Source organism: Capricornis sumatraensis, chromosome 9 (assembly GCF_032405125.1).
Source record: "Capricornis sumatraensis isolate serow.1 chromosome 9, serow.2, whole genome shotgun sequence".
NCBI classification, from domain to species: Eukaryota; Metazoa; Chordata; class Mammalia; order Artiodactyla; family Bovidae; genus Capricornis; species Capricornis sumatraensis.
Window position 1 is genome coordinate 46,027,997 of NC_091077.1, and position 18,700 is coordinate 46,046,696.

Sequence of the window (18,700 nt, forward strand, 5' to 3'; positions counted from 1 at the left end):
CAAATTGGAAAGGAAGAACCAAAATTACCTAAATTTGACTTGATCTTATATATAGAAAATTCTAAAGAATACATCCATACATTAACTCAACTATTAGAGCTATTAAATGAATTCAGTAAAGTTGCAGGATACAAGATTAACAACCAAAATTTGTTGTATTTCTGTACACTAATAGGAACACTATGAAAAGGAAATTAAGAAAATTCCATTTACAATAGCATTCAAAATAATAAAATACCTAGGAGTAAATTTAGCCAAGGAGATGAGAGATGTATAAATTGAAAATTATAAAACATTGCTAAAAGAAATTAAAACCTAAATAAAAAATGTAACGGCATCCTATATTCATGGATTAAAAAACTTATTAAGAGGACTATCCAAAGTGAACTACAAATTCAGTTCAATTCCTGTCAAAATTTCAATGGCCTGTTAAAAAAAGAGATTTAAAACCAGATTCTTAAATCCATATGACTGAATAGCCAAGAAAACATTGAAAATGAAGAACAAAAGTTGGAGAACTTGCATTTTCTGACTTCAGAAACCTTCTGTGTTGGCTTATTCGCTAAGTTGTGTCTGACTCTTGCAACCCCATGGACTGTAGCCCACCACGCTCCTATATCCATGGGATTTTCCAAGCAGGAATACTGGAGTAGGTTGCCATTTCCCTCTCTAGGAGATCTTCCGGACCCAGTAATAGAACTGAGTCTCCTGCATTGCAGGAGGATTCTTTACTGAATGAGCTACGAGGGAAGCCCCTAAAAAACTTTCTACAGAGATATAATAATGAAAAGAGTGTGGTACTCACAGGACAGATACAGACCTATAGAATAGAGCTGACATGCTAGAAATAAATCCAAATACCTATGGCCCATTGACTCTTGACAAGGGTGCCACAACCTTTCAGGGGGAGGAAAATAATCTCTTCACCAAATGTTGGGGGGGACAACTTGCTATCTACACGCAAGAGCTGTGAGCTGTCATTCATGGTGCTGGTCGTTGGGTTGGAAAGAAGCAGCACGATGGTGTAGGTTATGGAACTGTCCGCAGACTGCTCTGGGCGTCATCTACCAGATAAAGAACCCTTCTGAATACATTTTCTGGAAAGATAAGCTGCTGGATCTATTGCTGATACAGAAATGCCATTCCCATATTTTCTGTCATGTTGAAAGCAATGAAACATTTTTATCATGATTAGCATCAAATTTATGAAATAAATGATATGGAAATAGAAAGCATCTATTTAAGAAGAAGCTATGAGCCATGCCGTGTAAGGCCACTCAAGACGGATGGGTCATGGTAGACAGTTCTGACAAGGTCCGCTGGAGAAGGGAATGGCAAACTACTGCAGTATTCTTGCCTTGAGAACCCCAAACAGTATGGAAAGGCAAAAAGATAGGACACTGAAAGATGAACTCCCCAGGTCGGTAGGTGCCCTATATGCTACTGGGGATCAGTGGAGAGATAACAGAAAGAATGAAGAGTGGAGAGATAACAGAAAGAATGAAGAGACGGAGCCAAAGTGAAAACAACGCCCAGTTATGGATGTGCTGGTGATGGAAGTAAAGTCCGATGCTGTAAAGAACAATATTGCATCGGAACCTGGAATGTTAGGTCCATAAATCAAGGTAAATTGGAGGTGGTAAAACAGGAGGTGGCAAGAGTGAACATCGACATTTTAGGAATCAGCAAACTATAATGGACTGGAATGGGCGAATTTAACTCAGATGACCATTATATCTACTACTGTGGGCAAGAATCCCTTAGAAGAAATGGAGTTGCCATCATAGTCAACAAAAGAGTCCAAAATGCAGTACTTGGGTGCAATCTCAAAAATGACAGAATGATCTCTGTTCATTTCTAAGGAAAACCATTCAATATCATGGTAATCCAAGTCTATGCCCCAACTGGTAATGCTGAAGAAGCTGAAGTTGAATGGTTCTGTGAAGACCTATAAGACCTTCTAGAACTAACACCCAAAAAATGATGTCCTTTTCATTATGGGGGACTGGAATGCAAAAGTAGGAAGTCAAGAGAGACCTGGAGTAACAGGCAAATTTGGCCTTGGAGCGCAAAATGAAGCAGGGCAAAGGGTAACAGAATTTTGCCAAGAATACCAAAATCAGATTGATTATATACTTTGCAGCCAAAGATGGAGAAGCTCTGTATAGTCAGCAAAAACAAGGCTGGGAGCTGACTGTAGCTCAGATCATGAACTTCTTGTTGCCAAATTCAGACTTAAATTGAAGAAAGAAGGGAAAACCATTAGACCATTCAGGTATGACCTAAATCAAATCCCTTAAGATTATACAGTGGAAGTGACAAATAGATTCAAGGAATTAGATCTGATAGACAGTGCCTGAAGGACTATGGATGGAGGTTTGGGACATTGTACAGGAGGCAGTGATCAAGACCATCCCCAAGAAAAAGAAATGCAAAAAGGCAAAATGGTTGTCTGAGGAGGCCTTACAAACAGGTGAGAAAAGAAGAGAATCAAAAGGGAAAGGAGAAAAGGAAAGATACCCATCTGAATGCAACTGTATAGGCCATGGGGTCACAAAGAGTCAGACATGACTGAGCAAACTTCACTTCAAAGAATAGCAAGGAGACATAGGAAAGCCTTCCTCAGTGATCAATGCAAAGAAATAGAGGAAAACAATAGAGTGGGAAAGATTAAAGATCTCTTCAAGAAAATTAGTGATACCAAGGGACCATTTCATGGAAAGATGGGCATAAAAAAGGATAGAAATGGATGGTATGGACTTAACAGAAGCAGAAGAGGTGGCAAGAATACACAGAAGAATTATAAGAAAAAAATTTTAATGATCCAGATAACTACAATGGTGTGATCACTCACCTAGAGCCAGACATCCTGGAATGTGAAGTCAAGTGGGCCTTAGGAAGCATCACTACAAACAAAGCTAGTGGAGGTGATCGAATTCCAGTTGAGCTATTTCAAATCCTAAAAGATGATGCTGTTAAAATGCTTCACTCAATATGAAAGCAAATTTGCAAAACTCAGCTGTGGCCACAGGACTGGAACAGATCAGTTTTCATTCCAGTCCCAAAGAAAAGCAATGCCAAAGAGTGCTCAAACTACCGCACAATTGTACACCTCTTCAGTTCAGTTCAGTTCAGTTGCTCAGTCATGTCTGACTCTTTGTGACCCCATGAATCACAGCATGCCAGGCCTCCTTGTCCATCACCATCTCCTGGAGTCTACCCAAACTCATGTCCATCGAGTCGGTGATGCCATCCAGCCATCTCATCCTCTGTTGTCCCCTTCTCCTCCTGCCCACAATCCCTCCCAGCATCAGGGTCTTTTCCAATGAGTCAGCTCTTCACATGAGGTGGCCAAAGTACTGGAGTTTCAGCTTCAGCTTCAGTCCTTCCACCGAACACCCAGGACTGATCTCTTTTCGGATGGACTGGTTGGATCTCCTTGCAGTCCAAGGGACTCTCAAGAGTCTTCTCCAACACCACAGTTCAAAAGCATCAATTCTTTGGCGCTCAGCTTTTTTCATAGTCCAACTCTCACATCCATATATGACCACTGGAAAAACCATAGATCAGTGGAGAAATAACTCCAGAAAGAATGAAGGGATGGAGCCAAAGCAAAAACAATACCCAGATGTGGATGTGACTGGTGATAGAAGCAAGGTCCAATACTGTAAAGAGCAATATTGCATAGGAACCTGGAATGTTAGGTCCATGAATCAAGGCAAACTGGAAGTGGTCAAACAGGAGATGGCAAGAGTGAACATCGACATTCTAGGAATCAGAGAACTAAAATGGACTGGAGTGGGTGAATTTAACTCAGATGACCATTGTATCTACTACTGTTTACTCCTCTTTCACGCTAGCAAAGTAATGGTCAAAATTTTCTAAGCCAGACTTCAGCAGTATATGAACTGTGAACTTCCAGATGTTCAAGCTGGATTTAGAAAAGGCAGAGGAAGCAGAGATCAAATTGCCAACATCCACTGGATCATGGAAAAAGCAAGAGAGTTCCAGAAAAACATCTATTTCTGCTTTATTGACTACATCAGAGCCTTTGACTGTGTGTATCACAACAAACTGTGGAAAATTCTTCAAGAAAAGGAAATACAAGACCACCTGACCTGCCTCCTGAGAAATCTGTATGCAGGTCAGGAAGCAACAGTTAGAACTGGACATGGAACAACAGACTGGTTCAAAATTGGGAAAGGAGTACATCAAAGCTGTATATTGTCACCCTCCTTATTTAACTTATATGCAGAATACATCATGGCAAATGCTGGCCTGGATGAAGCACGAACTAGAATTAAGATTGCCTGGAAAAATATCAATAACCTCAGATACACAGATGACACCACCCTTATGGCAGAAAGCGAAGAAGAACTAAACAGCCTCTTGATGAAAGTGAAAAAGGAGAGTAAACAAGTTGGCTTAAAACTCAACATTCAAAACTAAGATCATGACATCTGGTCATATCACTTCATGGCAAATGGATGGGGAGACAATGGAGGCAGTGAGAGACTTTATGTTGGGGGGTTCCAAAATCACTGCAGATGGTGGCTGCAGCCATAAAATTATAAGTCACTTGTTCCTTGGAAGAAAAGCTATGACCAACCTAGACAGCATATTAAAAAGCAGAGACATTACTTTGCCAACAAAGGTCCATCTCATCAGAGTTATGGTTTTTCCAGTAGTTGGGTATGGATGTGAGAGTTGGACTATAAAGAAAGGTGAGTGCCAAAAAATTGATGCTTTTGAACTGTGGTGTTGGAGAAGACTCTTGAGACTCCCTTGGACTGCAAGGAGATGTAACCAGTCTGTCCTAAAGAAAATCAGTCCTGAATATTCATTGGAAGGACTGATGCTGAAGCTGAAGCTCCAATATTTGGGCCACTTGGTATGAAGAACTGACTCACTGGAAAAGACCCTGATGCTGGGAAAGATTGAGGCAACAGGAGAAGGGGATGGCAGAGGATGAGATGGTTGGATGGCATCATTGACTTGATGGACATGTGTTTGAGCAAGCTCCAGGAGTTGGTGATGGACAGGGAAGCTTGGTGTGCTGCAGTCCATGGCGTTGCAAAGAGTCAGACACTACTGAGCGACTGAACTGTACTGTTCCTTGGAAGGAAAGCTATGACAAACCTAGACAATGTATTCAAAAGCAGAGATATCATTTTGCTGACAAAATTCCAGGTATGGTTTTTCCAGTAGTCATGTACAGATGTGAGAGTTGGAACATAATGAAGGCTGAGTGCCGAAGAATTGATGCTTTTGAACTGTGGTGCCGGAGAAGACTCTTGAGAGACCCTTGGACTGCAGAAAGATCAAACCAGTTAATCCCTAGTCAACCCTGAATATTCAGTGGAAGGACTGATGCTGAAGCTGAAGCTCTAATACTTTTGCCACCTGCTGGGAAGAGCTGACTCACTTGAAAAGACTCTGATGCCGGGAAATATTGCAGGCAAAAGGAGAAGGGGCAACAGAGGATGAGATGGTTGGATAGGATCACTGACTCAATGGACATGAGTTTGAGCAGACTCCGAAAAGTGAAGGACGGGGAAGCCTAGAGTGCTGCAGTCCATAGGGTAGCAGAGTCAGACACAACTTAGAAACTGAACAACAATGTAAGTAATCTAAAAATGTTTTAAAGTATGTGGGGAGAATATGTGTAGCTTGTATGCAGATATCATGCCATATTTTGTAAGGGACTTGAGCATCCTTGGATTTTTTTATCCGTGGGATAGTCCTGGAACCAGTCCCCTGGGAATACTAAGGGACGACTTAGTATAACCTTCATGCCAAAACTACACAATGACAGAATGAAAAAGGAAAATTATGCCCAATATCATGAACTTGGACATTATAATCCCAAACAGAATATTAGGAAACTGAAGTTTTAAAAATATATGAAGAAGGTAATATATAACATCGCCAAGTTGGGCTTTTCCAGGAATGCAAGTATTAGAAAAATCTAGGTATTTTATTAACTAGCTTAAAATACTAAAGGAGAAAAAAGTCCAATAAAATCACTTTAAGAGATGCATAAAACAGTTTATCTTGAGTATCTTTTATGATAAAAATTTATCAAACTAGGGATAGAAAGGATTTGTTTTAAAGTAATTAAGAGTACCTATGAAAAACCTATATCAAAGTTCACACTCAATGGTGAAATTATAACAGTATTTTTTTAAAAGCTGTAGTCCAGTTATTCTTGACAAGATTTGTATCAGTGTCTTAGCCAATGTATAATACAAGGAAAAGGAATAAAAAAAATTAAGAATTAGAAAGTTTTAAAAGACTGTAATTATTCACAGGTGTTATGATTTCTGCATAGAAATCCCCAAAGAATCTGGAATAAATATAAAGTTAATACAACTAATAAGTTAATAAATAAAGCCCATAAAATTTGGTAGATATATGATTAAGAAATAAAATATATTTAATATATCAGCAACAAAAGACACAGCACTTCTTATAAGATACAGAAAGTGTTAGAGGCAAATCTAATAAAAGTATTGTGAGGTTTTTAAAGAGAAAGAAATATATAAAGGTTATTAAAGAAGATGTAGAGAAATGGAAGGATATATTAGATCATGCATAGAAAGACTCAGTTTCTTCAAGATGCAGTCTCCCCCGGTTAAACTATATAATATCAGTGCAATTCCAATAAGAAATCTGGCAGGATTTTTTATGGGTTGCCAAAAGCCAATGCTAAAATTGAGATGGAAGAATGAAAGAAAGGAAAACCAAGATGGTTTTTAAAGTGAAAAGGGGAGAAGTCTTTCTGTAAGGCTTACTAGAAGTCTTTCTGTAAGGCCTGTTAGTAACTAAGCAGGATGAAATGCATGAATAGACAACACAGATAGACAAATAGACCAGTGGAACAAGACAGAGTACTCAGAATCAGACCTGGCTTGGATGAAAACCTGGCCCCTGACAGATGGCCCTGCAGATGAGTGGTGGAAGACAGTTTCTTCATTAAACAGTACCTATGGAAGAAAACACTCCAGTTGAATCTCTACCTTCCAGCATACACAGCTAAAGACCTAACTTGAAAAGTGAAACTTCAAAATGTTTAGAAGAAAATATAGAAGATTTATATGATCTCAGGAGGGAAAGGAATTTTAAGGTATGAAATATATAAGCAATGAAGAAAAAGTTTGGTTAATTTGATTCCATTAAAACTTTAAACTTGTGTTCATCAGAAGATCATTAAAGAGGTGAAAAGATAAGTCAGTGTAGGGGAAGCTATTTGAAACACATGTAGCAGGTCCAGCAAAAAATCTGGGGACAAATTAGTTACAACGGGTGATCAGGCAGAGGGTGACTACTATGAGGGTCTGGGAGAAGTCACTCCAAGGCCAGTTGGTAATCTGTATCTCGATGTACAGGTAATACACATAGATGGTAAATAAGATAGTAGTAAATATCATTTGATCACCGATTGAGGCAGATCAGAATCACCAGGCACAGCAGAATCTTAGCAAACAGGAGAATTCCCTTTTGGGTGCTCCAGCAGCTGGGAGCCCGGGGGGTGCTCAGAACTGGTGTGGTGTGGGCAGGAGTCCCTGGGGACACGGAGGATCTATTCATAGGTTCAAGGACACTGTACTCCCAACCATCTTGCCTATGCACTGGCTGAGAGGAGGGCCCAGGGGCATAGGACCTCAAGTCTGCTTTTTAAGTGGCCCTGTATTTTTGCTCAAACTTTTTGTGCTTTTATAGGTAAAAAATTACAAAGAAGCTGAATATCACCCAATGGGTAACTGGATTAAAAAAATTATAATATTTTCATAAGTGGAATTGCTAAATAGTGGGTAGACTCTAAACTAGGTTTACATATGTCAACATGGATGAATCTTATAATTTTAAATAAAAAAAATTTCCCAAAGGATACTTTAGTATATATGCAATTTATGTAGTATATGAAAGATGCAGAACCATACCATACACTTTTAGGGATACATATGTGGTAAAAGTATAAAATATATGAGCAAGGCATACTCCAGATTTGAAATAGGCTTGCTTTTGTGGAAAGGGAAGGGGATTTGATCAATGTTCTGCCTGTAATGGTAATATTTTATTTCTTAAGCTAAATGGTAGTATATGGTTGTTCATTATATTATTCTTTTACATCTTTTTGTGTATCTAAATGTTTCATTGTAGTTAACAAACATAAAAGTGTATGTAAATGGTTGCCATGTGGAGACCACAAATATAAGTGTACAAGACAAATAACACCACCAGAGGCCCTAATGTAATCCAAATGGATAGTTGTGGCTTGAGCTGTAATTTCCAGTGATAGCATCTGACATATTTAAAAGGTGGTGTATCTCAAAACCTTTTCTATTTCCCTCTAGAAACTCTTTCTAGCCCCCCCGCTTCAACCCACCCCAAACTCATCTCAGTTAAAGGCATCAGCATTTACCCAGTTGCTCTGTGTGAGGAATCTTCCGTGCCTTCTGTACATCCCTGAGTCCATCAGAAAGTCCTGTCATCACTGCTTACAGAATACATCTGGAATCTGTCCTCTTCTCTTCAGCCCCGCACTGTCCCCTAGTCCAGTGCAATCTAACCCAGTCTCTTGCCTGAGTGATGCTAGAATTAATTCTTCTACTGTCTATCATCTCCATCCTAACTTGCCTCCCAGTCGCTATTCCCGCCAGTTTCCCCACACTGTCGTTTCCATGGAGATCTCTTAAAACTGTAAATCAGTTCACATCACTTCCTTGCTCAAGCTCCAAGGCTGAGGTTGAAGTTCACAGCCTTCCCCAGCCCTGCCAGGCCCTCCCTGCACAGCTGGCCTCTCCACCTTCACCTGCTCTGCTCGCCCCTTTCTGTTCCAGCCACTCCGGCTCTGCCGTTCCTTTCTCACTTTAGGACGCTCGTGCACACCCCTGGGAAGTATTCTCCTAGATTTTGTTATGGCTGCATTCCTGGCTTTAGCAAGGCCTCCACTCTGCACCTTTTCTAAGTAGCTGGCATGACCGCCCCTCCCCACCTGACCAGTCCCTTTCTCCCTTGTGGCCACTTCACTTTCCTTCCTGTGTGATGGTGTATATGTATTTGTCTAAACCTTCATTTCTGTCTCTCCTACTAGACTGTCAGTTTCATAGGGGCTGGACATTTTCTGTCTCATTCATTGTTGTGTTTCTTTACTATAAGAAAAAACTTAGATGCCTCAAAAAGTGCGTTTTGGTAAAATAAAATCCCCTGGAATTGTTCACACATAAGAAGAATTTGAATAAGGTTGTTTCATAAGGTGTAACAGTTGAAAATAAGCAGAATATTCTTCAGAAGCAGATTAGTTAACTGATTTTAAGTAGGTGTGATAATAGAGTAAATATAAGTAGGTGTGTGAGTAGCTCATCTCTGTTCATCTGGGTATTAAAGTTGGCCAGAAGGCTGTTGGAATCTTCTCTTTGGGAGCCTTCCTTCCGTGTTGCCTGATGTATACTTCCCACTGGGCCTCGATAGTCATTCTGACGGTCAATCATTCCGAAGCTCTCTGGGTCGAGGCCACAGGGTAGAGAAGACTCAGAAGGAGAAGGGAATCAGGCACACTGTGTCCACTGTGTGTCCGGGACTCTGCCTGGGTTTCTCTGTCCTGTGGCTGACTTAGGAGCATCCTCCCCCTGCCAACATATGCCCCTCATCGGGTGGCCCAGGCGGGGGAAGGTGTGCAGCTTGGTCTGACCCTGCCACCCTTGCCACCCTGCAGGTCTCAGAGCTCATCTTTGTGTCCATCTATAGCTCTGAGTTCTGCATGAAACTCTACGTGGACCCCGTCGCCTACTGGAAGGATGGCTACAACCTGCTCGATGTGGTCATTATCATCATCATCTTCATCCCCTACAGTCTCCGCAAGATCAAGGGCAAGCACTACCCCTACCTCAACATCGCCGACGGTGTGCAGTCCCTGCGCATCCTCAAACTTATCACCTACAGCCGCGGCATCCGGGTGAGTGGCCTGGAGTGCTGCGGCTCTGCGAGTGCGGGCGATAGGGCCCCGGATGAAATGGTACTTCCGTTTCTCTCCTACGGTGGTTGAGTCCTCTTGTGTGGGAGGTTGATCTTTACCTGTTTTATCTCATTTCCCCCACAGACGATTCTAGGAAAGGTGTTAGCCATGTTTCACAGATGAAGAAACTGAGACCCACCGTCACTCAGCAGTTAAGACACTGGAGCTGAGCTTTGAAAGCTGTTCTGACTGGAGCCCATCTCCTCTTTCCCTCTCTCCCGTGCTGCAGAGTGACTGCTTTTCTTATGGTCCAGACCCTTTGGAGTATGTGCCCAGGAGCCTCCAGCTCTTTGATGGCTCTGGCCACTCACATCTTCCCCCAGAAAACTAAAAGTCTGCAGCTTCTCTTGAGGGGAGGGTCTCATGACTTGTTCAGGAAGCTCTGGAAGTCCTGCTCCTGCTGGGGGGCACATGGTGGCCGGTCTTTACTTGGCTCAGTGGTGTCAGAGCGCACTTCAGAGGTGGCCCAAGCACGCCCTCAGGCGCTCGTCCTGGGCCCAGTGTGTTTGTCCGGGCTCTGCTCAGGCCCATGCTTCTCTGGGAAGGGGCTTTTTTGGACCTGTTGACCATGCAGACCTCACCTACACGCTGCATCCCACTGGCGCGTTCTTTATGATTTCTTACCTCCTTAGTCTTGGCAATCTTGGGAAAGAAGTTCTGTTTCTCTTGCAGGAGTGGAGGCAGCATTTTTTTTTTTTTTAAACATCTCAGTTCTTTTGGAATGAATCCCCAAACACTGGTTTTCTTTCTCCGAGGGGAGGAGGGAGGTGTGGGGTGGGCATTTATTCCTGCAGGCAGCTGCCAGACTGGTCTGCATGTAGAGCAGCCCCGGTGCTCCTTGGCTGTCTCTCTGCTTCACACTTCACCTCGAACTGTCAGAACTTCACTGTCTTGGGTCCCAGCTCTACCAGTACCTCCTTTTCTATGTTAATAGTTTATTGGCTTAGAAAAAAAGAATTTTTGCAGTTGACAATGGTGGCACAATGCAAGGGGCTGGAGAGTGGGTTCCAGCCCTGCCGGTGTATCACAATGTGACTGTGGACGAGACATTTTGTTTCTCTGAGCTTCTGATCCTGCATCTTGAAATAGGAACATCTCCCTACCTTGACAAGGTATCAGGGACAGATCTAGGTAGCTGAACATGTATATGCAAGACTCCAGGGCAGGGAGAATGAACGATGAGGCGTGGGAGATAAGACCAACACCTATGTCATGGACGAAGACTGAGATCACAAGATGAAGACCTGCCTGTGAGATGGGGCCCAGAAAACCTGGGAAGCCCCACTCCTCTGAGCCCTCTTCATTCCTGTTTCCAAGGTGGCTCCCCTGCTCCTCCTGGACCTGGAAGAGCATTCAGGGCTGGCCCTCAGCTGAGGAGCAGGAGCAGGACACCCTGGGATGAACAGAGGCAGGCTGGGTTCCAGTAGAGTGCTCAGGGGTGCTGATGGGGTGACTACCCGGGCCCTGGGGCAGCACGGGCAATCCCCCCATGGGTGACTGAGCGTGGAGGCCGTGCCCTGGTGAACCACTGTTAGATTGCTCCCGCCCTCAATCTGGACACTGTTCCCACTCGTTCATTCAACCATTTATGGAGCATCTATCATGCGCTAGGCAAGGCCAGGTACTGGGGCAGCTATGGTTGGGACAGGCTGAACCGCTGTCCTCTGAGCCCAGCCCGGCCGGCAGCCTGACCTAGCCCTTGTGTCTCTGCCTTGTAGACACTCATCACTGCCATGGGGCAGACAGCCTACACCGTGGCCTCCGTGCTCATCCTGTTCTTCATCCTGATGTACATCTTCGCCATCCTGGGCTTCTGCCTGTTTGGACTTCCAGAGGGGGGTGACATGAATAACTGGGGGAACCTGGCTTTGGCCTTCTTCACCCTCTTCAGCTTGGCCACGGTACCATGTTTGGGAATAGTGGCGGGGGTCGGGGGCAGGCAGGGGCCTTGAAAGAGGACTGGCACTTGGTGCGAGTGTGTGGACATGCTGGGCCTCACTTGGGGTCTTTCCCACACTCAGACACTTAGCTGGGGTTGGGGGGAAGCTGAGGAATGGCCTCCCAGGACTAGGCACAGGCCAGCACCCTAGCCAAGAGTCCATCACTGACTCTAATCTTGTGACTCCCTACCGCATTCTTATTTGCCCCACGGGGTGGTAAAACTTTTTAAAAGTTCTCAAAAGATAATTCATCCTATTTGAAGTGTAATTTAGAAGGAAAACCCACATCACGAAGCCTTTTGGGGAATAGGCTGTCACAAATCCATGCAGAATAAGTCTGCAAAACCTGAGTCTCAAAGTCTAGATTCTGTTGGGTTCTGGCAAGATTGAGGTCTTTTCCAAAGGAGGGCCTGGCAGAGGGGCAGTGTCTCTTGGGGAAGGCTGGAAGGCCTTTTGGAGAAGAGCCCTTAGGGCACATTGGCCAGAAGTGCCCACACCCAGTGGTGCCCTGCATCTCCAGGCCAGCCTGTATGCACTGGAGTCGGTGGATTAGGGGGTGTGATGTGGAGGGGCTGATGTGGAAGAAGAGCCAGCCTGCTCCTCAGTAGGGCCAGGGCTCCCCTAGGGCAGGTGAGCAGGAGCCCTGCCCCCTGAGCCTTGGCACTTGCCCTGCCTGTGCAGGTCGATGGCTGGACAGACCTGCAGGAGCAGCTGGATGCCCGGAATTTGATTCTGAGCCGTTCGTTCACCATCATCTTCATCTTGCTTGCCTCCTTTGTCTTCCTCAGCATGTTTGTGGGTGTGATGATCATCCACACGGAGGTGAGGTGGCGCTTGTAAGGACTGGCGGGGCGGCGGGGTGGTTGTTGGTTAAGTGTGGCAGGTGGGTCATCTCTGAGCCGTTTTGCTCCGGAAGTGGAAGGGAGGGGGCCAGGTGGGCCCGTCTCTATGCCGGCGCAACCCTTCTCCCTGAGCCCTCCCTCATGATGGTGGCCAGCAGGACAGGTACTTGGGAGGTCATTGCAGCTGCAGCGGGCAGCTTGAGTTGGGGGCTGGCCCTGTGAGGGGGTCCTCCTGCTGAGGGGCCTGAGTGGCAGTGGGAGACTGGGGAAGAGGGAGGTGCGGACAGTGCACAGGGATAGCCCTGCATCTTACCTCCATCCTCCTGCCCTCTAGGACTCCATCAAAAAGTTTGAGCAGGAGTTGATGCTGGAGAGACGCATGAACCTCATGGAAGAGAAGCAAGTGATTTTGAAGCGGCAGCAGGAAGAGGTTGGCAAGCTGATGCAGACCCAGGTGGGCAGGCAGACAAGCAGAGGGACAGTCAGGGCTGAAGGAATGGTCAGGAAGACGGGCCTGGGGGCTGGGGTGGAAGGCGGGTGGCCTTAGGCATCTGTGCATTTGGAGAGTCGGCTGCCCACCCCTCTCTAGTTTTCAGAGTCAGACTGTGTTCTCTACCTTTTTGTATTTTCTCTGGACCTCTTCAAGTGTTGAGTGTTGTGATTATACTATTTCCCTCCTTCATGGGCAATACTCCATTGCTGGCCCATTGACTATAGCCCACCAGGTTCCTCTGGGTTGTCATTTCCTTCTCCAGGGAATCTTCCTGACCCAGGGATTGAACCCAGGTCTCCTGAATTGCAGGCAGATTCTTTACCATCTGAGCCACGAGAGAAGCGCTAACATTTCCCTCCTTCATGGACAACACTCCATTGCTGGGCCACTGGCCTGGAGCAGTCTTGTTCCCAAGGATTCACTGGGTGCCAGGCAGGCTCCATTCCCATTCGCTGAGCGGGGGAGGTCACAGAGGCCCTGACAGGTGTTACTAACCTCAGTTTTTCTAAACTGGAACAAGAATGAGCTCAATGGGCTGGAGATTTTCTGTCAAGCATGATACAACTGTGAGGGCTGAAGTCCTCTGAGCTGCCTGGAGTGCCCAGCCAGGTCCTGAACCACTACCCCTTTCTCCCCACGAGGCCAGCGCCTCTCTCCTCAGCCTCCTCTCCGAGGTGGAGACGTCCCCCTGGTTTGTGTGCCTGAGAGTTGTCCACAACAGAGTGAAATGCTGAGCCGTGCTCAGGCTATCCCAGTTCCTTCCATGTCACCTGTCCTCATAGTGGCTCACCAGGTGACCCCAGGCAGTGGGGTCCAGGCCCAGAAGGGGTTGGGGTGACCTGTGCTTGTACTCAGGACTCATCTTGGGGCCAGGGTCAGGCCTCTGCCTGCGTTCCTCGTGGAGGGTCCCTCGGTCTTCATGTAGCAAGACTCTCATCGTCTTGCTGTTTATGCTCCTCTCTCTAGAAAGATCTTGACCACAAGAGTTTCACTGAACTGGTGGAGAAGTTTAAGAAGACTTTACGGCACACTGACCCCATGGTCTTGGATGATTTTGGCACTAGCCTGCCCTTCATTGACATCTACTTGTCCACCCTGGACAACCAGGATGCTACCATCTACAAGTCAGTCCCAGCCCCGCTGACCCTGGCCCATGGGCCCTGGTGGGGTGCTGGCTGATGTGCAGGGAAGGCAGAACCAGGTCTTTCTTGGGGGGTGTGCAGGGGCTGGGCTGCTGTATGGGCAGGTCTGTTGCTGGTGGGGGGAGCACGGCCCATTGGTCCTCCTCAGTTTAAAAAACTGACCTGTTTTTAAACATTGCTTCCTTTGATTCTCCAAGAGCACCTCACCAAGCCCTTCTCAGTGGGGCAGAGGAAAGACCTCTGGCTGCAAGTCAGAAGCTGAAGCTCCTGACGTGCTTCTGTTACTGCTTCCTGTGTGACTCTGGCCAAGTCTTTGTCCCTTTCCCACCTGTCACAGGAAGGACTGACCCTAGGAAACCAGTGTGTGTGAAGCCCGGGGCTGTGCTCAGTGTGAGTTAGCTGGGGTCACACTGGCCATTACTGCGGGAAGAAGAGGGGCACAGTTAGCCTGATGTCTCAGCAGAAGCCCCCTGGAGGGCTTTGTAGACTGGAGGGGGTCTAGGAGTGCCTGGTGTTGGCCCAGGAGTAGATCTGGCAGTGTCCAGGCAGCCCTCAGGCAGTCACTTCACTCAGAGCCCAGGGGTCTGCTATCTCCAACCTAACATGGGCAGTAAGATAACTTCCTCCCGAAGCCCAGGGACCCTGGCCAACCTGGCCTTCCCACCCAGCCCAGTCTGGTTCTCAGGTCCCTGCTCTTTCCTGACCCACACCTGCCAGGTATGGTGGACATGCCGGTGTGAGCGTGCAGTGGGCAGGGCCAGGTGGAGTGGAGCCCACTGTGAGCTAAGGCCCTCCTCCTCGATTCCCAGGCTTCAGGAGCTGTACTATGAGATCGTGCACGTGCTGAGCCTCATGCTTGAAGACTTGCCCCAGAAGAAGCAGTCCCAGTCCTCGGAGAAGGTCGATGAGAAGTAGCTGGATGTGGGCACCCAGCCACCGTGGGCCTCGTGGGCTGTGACCCGCCTCCCCCCACCACCCCCCATTAAACACATGTTTTCTGAGTTGACCTCTGTGTGGCTGCTGCTGTGATCGTGACATCTGTCCACCTTTGGGAGCTGACCCGAGTCAGTGCCCGTGATGTCTGATTCGTCCTCACATGACATAGTGAGGCCTTGGGAATGAGGAGTGGGGAGAGAGGAGCTCAAGGCTCACCTTGGCCAGAGGCCACACCTGGGGGCCACGCTGGCTCTCCCTTCCCTCGACCCCCGCAGCCAGGTCCCACTGGGCTCCTGGGAAAGCCACCTGGACCCTGGACTGAGAAGGGCCTCCCACAGCCCCATGAGGGAGCATGGCTCCTGTGGCCTGGTGTGGCCCCACTGGCCCAGGAAGCTCTGCTGGCTCGCCTGTGTGGGCTCCCCCATGCTGGCAGGGTTACAGCTCTCTCTGTGCACGTAGTGCCATGGAGGTCTCTCTCTGGAATTCTGCTCTGCTCTTCCTGAGGCTCACGGTGATAGTGGTGCCCCAGAAGAGTGGCAGCATCAGGCATTTGGGCTGCTCCCTTCCCTTAGTTAGAACCCTTTACTCAAAAGGCAGCCTTTTCCGTGTCATCCCTGGCCAGATGAGTCCCGCAGTCGGCAAGGCCCTGGCCCACCAGTGCTGGAGCCATCTGAAGGCCCAGGTGGTGGTGGGGGGTGGGGTGGTGGCTGGCACCCCTTGCTCCCATCTGGCCAGACTGGAGGTCCATCAATGCCTGCTCTGCTCTTGTTTCTGGGGAGTGTTCTTGAGGCCTGTCAACTTGGCAGCGCCCTCTTCTTGGACAAGTGGTGAGTTCTGGGTCAGGCTAGGGTGGGAGACCAGCTTCTATTGCCGAGTACAGGAAGGCCCAGGCCCACCCTGGGGAGGCCGATAAGTAGAAAAACACATAGAATTGAGAATGGCTGGACAAAGTCCCATGGCGGGTCCGTGAGCTCCAGGCCTGGATGATGGCACCCCTGAAGCCAGAGGAAGACAAGGGCCTGCGGAAGCCTTTACTGCTGTTTCCTGAGTTGTGCTGGGGGTTCCGTGATGAGAAAGCCACAGTCTCCTCCTGGCCCTCTTGCTTCCTATGGTTGCCTAGAATGGCTGAGAAGAAATGTCCCTGAGGAAGTGACAGTAATTGCTTGACTGTGGAGAGCATGTGTCCTCTGAGATCCTCAAATCGTTTCCATCTGCAGATGTTCACGCTCAGGACCAAACTGAGTATCGTGCGAAGCTGCCGAGAAGGACTGCTCTGGAGCACGAGGCCGAGGCCCAGCGCCGTGCCGCGGGGGAGCCCTCCGAGGGCAGGAAGCGTGGCCTCGCCCCTTCCCGTACTGGAGAGAACTCTGTGCCCTGGAGGGGGCCCTGAAGTAAGCGAGGGATGCCTCCAGTGCCTAGCAGTGAAGGGGGTGACTCCAGGTTGGGGGCTTCTAGGGGGCCTCTAGTGGGTACAGCCCAGACAGCCCAGCGTGCCGGCCTCAGGCAGTGGCTCTGATTTAGGGCTGGGACAAGGCAGATGTTGCCAGCTCTCCACTCTGAATGTGCCAGTGTTGCTTGGGGGAACGTGAAAACACCTCCCCTGCTTTCACAAGGAAACATGCAGGAACTGCCCTAGGCCTCTGGGGGTGAACAAAAGGTTTCAAAAATTCCTCAGGGAGGCAAGTTTGTGAGTACCACGGTTTTAGAGTCAGGAGGCAGGGGTTCCTTAATCAGGTGGCCTTGGGCAAGGTGTCTGGTCTTTTGAAACCTTAGCTATTTCGTCTGAGAAATGGGCTGATAAAACTCTTTAGCCATAGTGTTTGTTGCTCAGTCATGTCTGACTCTTCGTGACCCCACGGACTGTAGGCCACAAGGCTCCTCTGTCCATGGGGTTTTCCGGGCAAGAATACAGTAATGGGTAGCAATTTCATCCTCCAGGGGATCTTCCCGACCCAGGGACTGAACTCATGTCTCGCTATAAGGATCAAATAAAATGCACCTGAGAGTGTTAAAAAAAATAAAAAGACACAGTCAGCTATGGCCCGTGCTTCCCGGCTGTCAGCTCCGCCTCTGCTATGTGGCCAGCTGCAGTGGGCTGGCCTGGCCAGGGGCTGAGCGGGGCAGGGCCAGTGACACAGTACCAGGGGTTGAAGGTATGGAGCTGAGAGCAGGAAGCTGAGGTCAGGAACCTAGGAGTCGGGGAGAATGGGCCTCCAGGTGGAGCTGGTGCAGGGTGGCCAGATGGCCTGTTGGACCTTCAGGGCCTGGGGCCCAGGAGGGAAGCCCAGGCATGGGCCGCAGGGCTGCGGTGTAGAAGGGCACTCTGCCTGGCAGGGCACCAGCAGAAGGCTTTCACAGAGCAGGAACTGGGAGAGGGTGATGTGCAGAGGGCTGGCTCAGCACTGCTGGCAGCACAAGCCAGTGGATATTTGGCGTAAAGTCCCCAAGCAGCATTTCTGTTTGGCTCTATTTGCCTGCAGAGCAAACACTGGCAGATTGGAATTCCCACTTGGGCTCTCACCAACTCAAACAGGCTTGGCCAAGGCTTTCAGTTGATTTGCTTCGGGCACAAGTGGCTCTGCTTGCCCGGGCCTGGTGGTGGAAAGCAGGACCCTCCTCCTACCCACCGCCCCCCTACCCGGGGATCCGGCAGAGCTGTCCCCAGATGGCTTGCCTATCTCCATCCTGCCAGCTGGGTAGTTTGGGGCTGCAGTGGGATACCCAGGACCTGGGCTCAAGTCTTCCGGTCACTCCCAGGCCCTCCCCCAGCTCTTATAGGAAGGAATATGGAATCCAAGGCTAGAGGTGTTTGGAAGGTGGCCGGCTTTTTTTTCGTTTTTTTTTTTTTAACTGCTTGTTGATTCCACCAGCAGGAAACAGTCTCTGTAATATGGAAATCCAGGCAGTGACTGAGACTATAAGTGCTCCTCTTTATTCCAACAGTCCCTAAAAACTCAATACTGAGATGCTGGAAACTGCACACCTTGAAGTTCTCCCCAAATGGCGGGTGAGACGGGACACCTGAAACAAACTGCCCTTCACCAGGTCAGGAGAAGATGGCTCTGAATTCCTAACTAGGCTACTGGGGAAGGAGAGGTAATCATTGTTGATTCTAGTTACAGGGGCTGGGAAATGAGAAAGGCACTCAGTGTAACGGGGTAAGATTTACCAACATGCGCTCACCTCACTCTGCCCTACACTCTGCACCGAGAATGTCCTCTGTGCATGGTCAGCCACGTGCTGCACCTCCCCGAGTTCTTGCTCTGATTTCACCTGAGGTTTGGTGCACTGGAGCCCTGGGGATATGGGAGAGGCAGGGCTGGAGAGCC

General features: G+C 47.9%; 1 protein-coding gene across 1 annotated transcript in view; it reads left to right on the forward strand.

The window, feature by feature from the left end:
- CATSPER3 (cation channel sperm associated 3) overlaps positions 1–15,350 on the forward strand; it is a 29,594-nt gene extending 14,244 nt beyond the window's left edge. Inside the window, exons 3-8 of the mRNA XM_068981527.1 lie at positions 9,719–9,958; positions 11,737–11,919; positions 12,640–12,780; positions 13,135–13,254; positions 14,260–14,417; positions 15,245–15,350. Coding sequence (XP_068837628.1) covers positions 9,719–9,958; positions 11,737–11,919; positions 12,640–12,780; positions 13,135–13,254; positions 14,260–14,417; positions 15,245–15,350 — 948 coding nt within the window. The remainder of the gene's footprint in view (positions 1–9,718; positions 9,959–11,736; positions 11,920–12,639; positions 12,781–13,134; positions 13,255–14,259; positions 14,418–15,244) is intronic.
- The last annotated feature ends 3,350 nt before the right edge of the window (positions 15,351–18,700 follow it).